This window comes from Montipora foliosa, chromosome 8, assembly GCF_036669935.1.
Source record: "Montipora foliosa isolate CH-2021 chromosome 8, ASM3666993v2, whole genome shotgun sequence".
Lineage (NCBI taxonomy): Eukaryota > Metazoa > Cnidaria > Anthozoa > Scleractinia > Acroporidae > Montipora > Montipora foliosa.
Window position 1 is genome coordinate 1,191,521 of NC_090876.1, and position 10,000 is coordinate 1,201,520.

The 10,000-nt window shown below is 39.7% G+C and overlaps 2 protein-coding genes across 2 annotated transcripts in view; one reads left to right on the forward strand and one right to left on the reverse strand.

The window, feature by feature from the left end:
• LOC138012436 (uncharacterized) overlaps positions 1–27 on the reverse strand; it is a 43,411-nt gene extending 43,384 nt beyond the window's left edge. Inside the window, exon 1 of the mRNA XM_068859211.1 lies at positions 1–27. This exon is cut by the window's left edge and continues 329 nt beyond it. The gene's annotated coding sequence lies outside the window, so the exon portion shown is untranslated.
• Positions 28–1,677: 1,650 nt separating this feature from the next.
• LOC138012438 (uncharacterized) overlaps positions 1,678–10,000 on the forward strand; it is a 27,354-nt gene continuing 19,031 nt past the window's right edge. The window contains exons 1-2 of the mRNA XM_068859212.1: positions 1,678–1,866; positions 9,500–9,742. Of these exons, the coding sequence (XP_068715313.1) occupies positions 1,809–1,866; positions 9,500–9,742 (301 nt within the window). The 5' untranslated portion in view covers positions 1,678–1,808. The remainder of the gene's footprint in view (positions 1,867–9,499; positions 9,743–10,000) is intronic.

Genomic DNA, 10,000 nt, shown 5'->3' on the forward strand with positions numbered 1-10,000 from the left:
TCATTTGAGAGGTGAAAGTAGTCACAACTTCACAGCCACTTTTAGCGGTTTACCACTGTTTTTAACCCGTCTTACAGGACCTGTAGACAGCCCCTGCCTACCCCCCGTGACTTTCTTATCACTCACAAGGGTGAGGTAGGGGCATTGATTGTGAAAGGTTATTCATATTTGGATATCCGTGGTTTTCAATAAAATTGTCACACTTTCTCGTGTTTGTTTTCTTCAAACAATCCTAATAATTCATATTCAGCAACAAATCTTATATCATTTAAAATTAAGGGATAACTAGGTTTGATACTTTGGTGAATCTTTGTTTCAGGAAAAAAAAAAAGTTGAATTTTGTGTAGAGTCGAGGGTTGGGGGGAGGGGGGGGGGGTGCATTCAATCATATATTCAATCATATTGCACCTTCTTTTTTTCTTTAGGCTCAGTCTAGCTTGATTTTTAAGCACTCCAATGCATTAGACGAACTTAAATTTAGATTAACACCATCAAATTCCATCAAATTGATGAACCTTGACTTTCCACTATTGTACTATTTTTTTTTTAACATAAACCGATCTTGTATTCATAATCTTGACATTCACTGACGAAGCTCTAAACGGCGAAACGTTTGAAGTATTAAACCGATTACAATATATATAATTAATTCTATAGGAAAGATTAAAACATTAAAACACTACAGAACTGTTTCGAAAGTGCCTGATGGTCCTCTCTCGTCAGGTGTATGAAACACTGACTGACTAACGTTCCTTTTATAGGTTGATGATTCAAGCATGCTTTATCAAATATTTGGTTGCGTGACGGCACGCACTCGCTATTTAGTTCCTTTTGTTCAGGGTGCCCGCTCCCGGTTTACATGTGATGTATTATATATATATATATATATATATATATACATATATATATATATTACAATCATTGTTCTGAAAATGTCGAGAGGGATGCTTGCTAGTGAGTCATAACAAGAATTCCTCACCTAGAGCAACAATTTACCCAACGTAAAAGCCACCTACAATAGTCCGTGCCTTCGGTAACATTGCCCTATTAGCCACTGTGATATTACGCTACCCTTGCAAGTCCTCTATACATTAATCTTTACATGTGCTCTTTTTCGTTCAAGCTATCAGCCACTTTATTTTTCCTCATGTCCTAGAGGGGTATCTTCCCCACCATCTCAGTTGTAAGGTTTTCTTAGAGAGGTGGAGTGGAATTACCACAACAAACCGGGGAAGAGACCCTGGGCTGAGTCGAGAACGGGAAGTTTAGTCAACAAACATGTGGCTTAATTCCCACAAGCGGTTTTAGGGCACTACTCGGCAGGATGGCTTTGAATACAGTTTTGATTTGGTTCTTCATGTACTACTTCAACACATAAAAAAATACCCTTAGGAGACACTGACAGTAGCTCCACTAGGACCAAGTTGCAACAATCCAAGGGGGTCAAGAGTCTATGATGGGTGATTGACTCTTAACTTCGGAGGTACATTTACGTGTTCAAAAGTAGCGTTGACGGTTATATTGATAACAGATATCGAAAAAAAAAAAATACACATTCCGACGAATTACCTACACCCTCCCCCTTTTGGCTAACCCTTCCCACTGTCTAAAAAAAGAAGTGGACTACCCTAAAATTACAGTGATGGTGTGACCATTTTCGGTGTAACACGATCCGTCCTTGTTTGCTGAACTGAAAGGGTTTCGTAATGGATACTTAACTTAAGAAGCGAAAGCTCTTAAAGTAGTTCATCTGAATTATAAAGATTTCGTTCGTTCGAGGATTGCGAAGAAAGAAACCTAAAGAAATCATGACAGAGTTTAAAGTTCTGGGCTTTATCATTGTTGCTTCTGCCGTGAAAATGTCGGGTATGTATGTAACATAATTTGACCCGAAGGGGACGGAAATGTGGCTGTATGGCAACCGAGCCTTACAAACACCATCTCGTATGTTTTAGTCCTACATTTGTATGCGTGTTCACTAAATAGGGCACAGCATTTAATTACTTGTTTCGCCCAGAACAGGCCTCAGAAGATTCGGAGGGTTCATTAACTAAGATATTGGTAAAAACGACAGTATTTTAAATTGTAATATCGACAACGTAGATGGACTGAAATTCTTGACCATGATGCCGATTATATTTCTTTGTTTTACTATACTTATTTTGATAAGACATAAAAACGAACAATTTCGATCAAATTTTGGTGTTTGCTTCCCGTTGGAATAAAATACACTTGATGAAGAAGGAATACCGGAACTTGAATCTATCCAAAAGTATTGGCAATCTATTTTTAGTCCGCTCAGGATGGAAAAGGGATATTTGCATGTGTCGCATTATTAATTTAACTTCACCATGTCTTCTTTTCCCGAGGTGAATACCTAGGCTGGTGGTTAGTTTAAGTACATAGTAGAGCCCCGAGATTCTGATCATATAACAGGTGCGGGTAGTGACTTGCAATGGCAGTGATCAAAGCTTGAGGTCGCTTAATGACCTCTACAGTGACCAAGGAGTTAATATTGTATTTGTAATGCCAACTGCAAATACAGCGACAAAAACAACAAACAGACAATAACACAATGTTTTCTGTTCGTATTAAAAAACATATAAAGTTTTGGAATTAAGAGAACTAGAAGAAAGATAGGTAAAAACAACTACAGGCAGTAGAAGGAATTGATCGAGGTAAATAATTAACAATTTCACAGTCATGTTGTTAAAAATCAAAACATTAAACGAAGGGTCACTTGAATTACTACCTTGTTATACCGATATCCTATTGACTACTTCCACAATTCCGTAATGCATTTACATAAAAGCAATACAAGTTACTGTATAACGCTTCAGTGAACTGGATACCCATTGCTTTAATGAAAATAAGTAGTGAATATTCCACTAATGCAATTACTACGCTACAGTTAGGAACAACTAACACGAACAAAACTGGAGCTTGCATAGGAATTAAGCACAGAGTAGAAAGATAAAGAAAATAATTTTTAATTTCAGATTGCGAATGAATGCAGCTGCAAAGAAGAGCAATGTAAATAATCAGTACGCTCAATTAAAAAAAATGGAACCAGTTAAATAATGATAAATTTGCTATAATTTGTTCCGGCAGTATCATGATCCATACAGCAAAATGATTTTGAGGTTAGCTTAGTATTGTATTCATATAATTTTTTTTGGAACAGATTCTTACAGAAAAAACTGGAAACCAAATGTCTTTGGAAGTTGATTATGAATGGTGACCAAAGGTTACACACTTTTTTTTGTTCTTGGATTAAATAAGGATGATAACCATTGGTGACGTTTCACGACAGCTGTTCTTAGTTAAAATCAAGCCAAACGAGAAGTTAAACAACACAGAGCACTGGCCCCACTAATCTATCCGTCAAAAGGAGAAACCTGCCAGTGCTGAGTTAAAGGTGATTGTTAAAGACAACAAGCAGTCTGGTAAATCACCCGAAACGCACTGCAGCTGGCAACTTGTCTCAAGAAGTTATACATCATGTTAATTAAAATGCTTTCTTACCAACTTTTAAAGGAGCGAGATTTCGACTGTCGAACTACAGTCTTCAACGGGTTACAAAAACTAGTGTAAAAGACGCCAGTACAAACGGCGTACAGTGATTATCATAACAATAAGTAAGAAAAATAAAGAAATCTCGCTCGTTTATGAATTGTCCTGATACCTTGAGTTTGGTATTCAAGGTCAGCTAACTGTTTTCCAACACCCTCTTGCTTAACTTAGACAAAAACGTCGGCAGCCTTGGCGATACGCTTGTCGATCTCTGAGTCGAGAGACAAATTGCTGGATACAGTAGAGCCAAGGTAGGTGAAATGATCGGTGACCCCAAGAACCTCGCTTTTGATGCTGATAGTTGGAGGAGCCGGGATGCTCTGGCTCATGACGTTAGTTTTCTTGATGCTAATTGTCAGGCCGAATTTCTCGCAAGCATGGGCAAACCCGTTGATAAGGTGTTGAAGTTTTTCCTCGGTGTGCGCGATCAGGGTCGCGTCGTCAGCAAACAGCATTTATCTGAGGAGGACAGTCTGGACATTGGTCTTTGCCTTCACTCGAGACAGACTGAACAGTTTCTCCTCACTCCTGGTGTGCAGGTAGACCCCTCCTCGGAGTGCTGAAAAGCAAAGTTCAGTAATAGTGAGAAGAAGATGCTAAACAGAGTCGGCGCAAGGACGCAACGTTGTTTTACACAATTCATGATCTTGAAGGCCTCTAACGAGGCGCCGTTGTATCTCACTGTGACCTGCATGCCGTCATGGAAGGAGGCAATGATGTTAAGTAGGCTAAGGGGGCAGCCGATCTTCTTCAGAAACTTGAACAGGCCACTCCTGCTCACAAGGTCAAAAGCCTTGGTAAGATCGATGAATTCGATGTAGAGTGGCATCTGCTGTTCACGGCATTTCTCTTGCAGTTTTCGAATGAAGAAAATCATATCGACCGTGAAATGCTCCGTCCTAAAGCCTCATTGAGACTCAGGAAAAACGCAGCTGGCAAGGACTTGCAGGCGAGACAGTACTACCCGGGCAAAAACCTTGCCTTCGATAGTCAGCAAAGATATGCCCCCGTAGTTGTTACAATCACTGCGGTCGAACTTGAATTTGTGTTTTTTGAATTTGCCCTTGAATTTGCGTGACCATCTTAGAGTCGCGCATATCCTGAGGTACCTTCCCTTCGCTCCAGCAAAGGCACAGGAGTTCATGAAGTGGTTGCAAGAGGGCTGACGTGCCGCACTTGATGATTTCAGGGGGTATGCCATCTTCACCCGGGTGCTTTGCCACTTGCCAACGCATCAATAGCTTTGTTAAGTGCTTCCATGCCCGGCTCGGAGTCAAGTGTCTCCATGCAGTACGGATGGATCCTCGATAGTATCAAGTGCCCAGACAACGGGGTCCCCCTCTCGGCCGCACCGACGAGTTCCAGGCGAATGCAATGCAGTACACTTGGAGCCGGATTAGCTGCAGGAACTGCCGAATGGTAATGGCATTGACCACCCGTCCATGCGGCAGGTTTTACTCGGTTACAATGTTACCAGTAGCAGACAACGTCTGCCCGGCCACATTCATTCATTTGTTAAAAAGTACATAAATAATGGTGCTGCACGGGCGGTGCGGATTTTAGCGGAGCTCTGCGCGCGGAGCACCATAGTTAAGAAAATATGGTAACCCATCGATGCGAGAAATTTTGGTTTTATAGCCATGTCGGCATCGACCGTCCGTACGTTCGTCCGTACGTCCACACCTCCATGTATGCCATTGTGACCAGTATCACGCTAGTTTACACCATACATCTTTGATATTGGACATCATTGTTATGATCAGTTGACACCTGTCAAAACGAGGTATCCGCTGACCAGTATCACGCGAGCATATGGCGGGTTCACGCCTAGAGCTGACCGTTGACCAGGTACTGGCCTTCGATTAGATTGCTCAACCCAGATTAACTCCCCTAAACATAACCGAGCCTCCATTTTTTGCGCGCTTTCTGTGGCTCGACGCAGCTACACGGCAATACTACGTCAACGATAGTTCTTACACAGTCAACGCTTTTCGTGTTCAGGTGGAATACAGTTTGGAATATGTGTTCTTTCTGCATTTTTCGTTGGTTTCAATCCAGTTTGACATATCATGATAGCTGTGGTCCACACTGGTGGCTACGCAGTTATTCAAGTTAAGCATTGGAGGGATGTAAACTTAAAGCTGAGAGTTTAGTTTTAATTTGTCTAGGGCTACATTTTTCTCTGTATTGCAACTTTTGTCGTATCTTTAGAAGCTCTGATAAGGTTACATGATGCCTGGAGGACCTATGACTAGAACAGAAACGAATGTAGAGAGAAAGAGGACGGCAACGACAAAACAGAACACCAGTAATATCTCATACTTAGTGGAAAAAGTTACTCCACAAATTGTTTCCTTGGGCACTAAATCGTTTGTCATTGTCTTATGGATGAGTTATTTAAAGTGGGTGCGTATATTTAAAAGGTTGTTTAATCGGTTTTTCCTTTGTTCAGCAATGAAACTCGAATTTCTATTCTCAACTGGAATTAAATAACAATTATCCGTACTCTTTTGGACACAAGTTTATTTGATTTTTTGTTTGTCATGCTCCAAAATGAGAGCTAACCAGTGTTTTTTTTTAATCGTATGCCTAACTGTTTTTCCATGTGCCTCGACAGTGACAATATATCCCTTCACTCTAACCCAAAAGCATTCAGATACTAACAAACTTCATATTTATTAACCATTTCTTCTGCCTTTGTGCTTGCAGCATTGTGATTTGCGAAATCTGTTTTTGTAACTCATAGATGTTTAGATTTTCAATTTCTTGGCCGCTCAAAATAGATACGTTTCTCAGGAACCCGACAAAAAAGGCTTCCTGACCCGACAGATGAAATGTTAATATTTAGTTAAATATTACAACAAAATTGTTAAAACCAAAGACGTTGTTTTACTCTGAAAGCGACGAACGATTAACATGCTTTCCCGTAATTCCGAAATGTTCGTCTTTTTACGATCGATTGTCATCTGATCTAAAAGACCTCAAAATGGGACAGGATATTACAAAATAATTAAAGGTTTGAACCTGTGAGCCAAAGAGCCTCTGCTGGCGCGACATGTGGGTGACCCTCATGGTCTTAATGATCCCCCCCCCCCCCCACTTGAAAAAATTAACTGGAACCCTTCAGTTCAATACCACCCAATTCAGTGCCTTCTCATTTTATACTTGACGTTTCGTATGCTACAACATACATCATCAGAAGTGACGGTTAAAACTGTTAAACAAAAAAAATTAACACTTGAACGAGGCAATGGTGACTAGTTACAAAGTATTATAACAAAAAAAATTAACTTCCGGTAGTTGATACTTCCGGAAGAAATTAACAAAGAAAAAGCTTCTTACTACCAATGTTTTCATTAAGAGAGGGTTTTAAGTCCCTGATTAATAGCGATTCTTTAATTTTACACTGCAAGTCAGACCTTCCAGTAGCGAGGATTTCAAAATGGTCTCATTTGATGTTATGGCCGGTAGAAATAGTATGGTCTGCAACAGCAGAGGCGTGACCGACTTGTGTAGGAGCTTTGAAATTCTCGGACTTCCTATCATGCAATATTCTTTTTGTCTTACCGATGTAGAAGGAATCACTGTCCCAACAACCTGCTTCGTATACTATTTTAGATCTTTGAGAACGACTGAAACGATCTTTGTAAGGAAAAAAGGCCTTACTCCTGCAGGTGTTTTGAAAAATAACCCTAAGATTAACACCGCCATAAAACTTACTGATACAAGATTTAACATGTCGAGCACGAGCTTCACTTTGAAAGCCGAAATAAGGCGAGACAAGAAAAATATATATCTTAGGAACAGTGGTGGTAGGTTCAGCAGACCTGTTCTTTTGTCTCAACATCATTAATGTGATAACAAAGAACGCCTCATGGGTAACTTTTTGAAGGATAGTGTTCCTTAGATCAAAGAGAGTCGACTGTAACAAGGAAGAACTCGAGCAGATGCGTAAACAGCGATAGGTGAGGGTTTTATACTTTCTTGGAGTGAAAGAGTCCCACTTGGTGTAGAGGCCAGTGAAAGTTGTTTTGCGATGTATTGTTGTTGTAAAATTGTTGAGATTGCGCTTAATGCGGACATCTAAAAATGGAATCTCCTGGTATTCTTCAAGTTCCATTGTAAATTTGATATTACGATGTCTGGTGTTAATAAAATGTAGAAAACTGGCCGCAGACACTACAAATTAAAGTTTAAGACTGCACTTAAAAATGGTGTAAAATTGTTGCCAGCCCCGCAATCCGTTTTTTGTGTGTATTATTACACCCATTCCTAAACTGTAGTTTAACTCTCAAAAGGATGGTAAATTTCCACGCAAAATAGTGTAAAATGGGTATTATACAACTTTGCACTTGTAAAATTACACATCTAGCAAGGGTAATAATATCGGAAAGGATGGGTAAAATTACCCCGAATGACGGTGTAGTGATCTTTCCAGCCCCGCTACCCTTTTTGGAAGGTGTAATTTTACCCCATCTAAAAAACTTGAAATTACCCCAAAAAAACGTATAATTCTACCATAAAATGAAGTGTAATTATGTTTATTTATCATCAATTTATAAGTAAAATTACACATGACGCAACATCGATGGCATGGGTAACAAACTCAAGCGAAAATTTTTAATCGCTTACTTAAGTAAAAAGGCGAACGAATACTAAACGTTTCGGGAGCTCGTGGCTCCCGAAACGTTTAGTATTCGTTCGCCTTTTGCAACGATAAAAATGTCATCATAATTCGGGAGTTCGTCCGCAATGAGGATAAATGGAGGAGAATCTTGCTTCAACCCAGGTAGCTCTTGTTCAGAAGGCACAACTTGCATATATAAAATGATCAAAGTGGAAAAGAACAGATGTTATAAACATTGTAAAAGATGCACGTTACATCGAACTGCATGAGGTGCGCCACCCGCCAGCTCAGATGGTAATTATACTACATAGTACACTGTAACAACTAAATGAACTGCATGGTTAGATCTACTTTTGAAGTTGCATCGAACTGTATGAGGTGCGCCACCCGCCAGTTCAGATGGAAATTATACTATATAGTATACTATAACAACTAAATTAACTGAATGGTTAGATCTACTTTTCAAGTTACATCGAACTGTATGAGGTGCGTTACCCGCCAGTTCAGATAGAAATTATACTACATAGTACACTATAACAACTTAATTAACTGCATGGTTAGATCTACTTTACAAGTTGCATCGAACCGTATGAGGTGCACCACCCGCCAGTTCAGATGGAAATTATACTACATAGTACACTATAACAACTAAATTAACTGCATAGTTAGATCTACCGCGCGCGCGTCGAACAACGAAAAAGTTTCATCCACATATCCAAACCAAATGGAGGGGCAAGAATCAGCATTAGTCAACCATTTCTGTTCAAAGTCACACATGAAAATGTTAAACAACACCCGGCCTAGCGGAGACTCCATTGCAACGTCATTAATGCATCGCTATTAATCAGGGACTTAAAACCCTCTCTTAATGAAAACATTGGTAGTGAGAAGCTTTTTCTTTGTTAATTTCTTCCGCAAGTATCAACTACCGGAAGTTAGGATTTTGTTATAAATAGTCACCATTGCGTCGCTCACGTTTTAATTTTTTTTTTGTATAACAGTTTTAACCGTCACTTCTGATGATGTATGTTGCAGCATACGAAACGTCAAGTATAAAATGAAAATGTTTGTAACCGCTGTTTGTTTTCTTTTCCTGCTGAAATTGAACTGGCCAAAGAGCAAAAATATTTATCAGTGCCTTCTGTTTTTGTGTAACACGTATCACAAGCAACCCAGTGAACGCTTTTATGGAGCGTCTTGTTTATTCAAAATTCAGATTGATATACGGCCGAAATATTTCGGGGTTTTGTTAAAGTTGTTACGCCCGGAGTTAATTAGATTCCTTTGGTTGCTTTCCAGAGTCACGTTACTGGCCAAAAGGAGCATACGGCTTACCCAAACCAGTTAGCGGGTGTCCTGAAGCTGATGGCTTTCAATGGAGTGAAGGATGGGTCTCACAGGATACCAGTGGGAATTACTCCAATAACTCAAAGTCAACGGAATTTCATCTTGATGGAGTTGTTGACTCGAGGCGGGTTAACAGATCCTTCTGTTTAAAAGACTCTGCAAACGTGGACAACGATCGCCCGAACTGGCCTAAAGGTAAGTAGAACACAACCAGGAAAGAAAATCGATTGTTTATTACCGAAACTGTATACAAGAAGTGCTAGTTTGGTGTTGAATCTGTTTCGGAAATATATTGTGTAGAGAATGTCCTGGTTTCCGTATTACATTACATGTTTTATTGATCCAATTTTAATGTTTCTCTGAAAACAGAATGGGGTTTCTGTATCGTAATTCTTTTGCCTGAGCATCTACTTTAGACAGTTTTTCAACTTTATAGCTCCCGGAACTTGTATA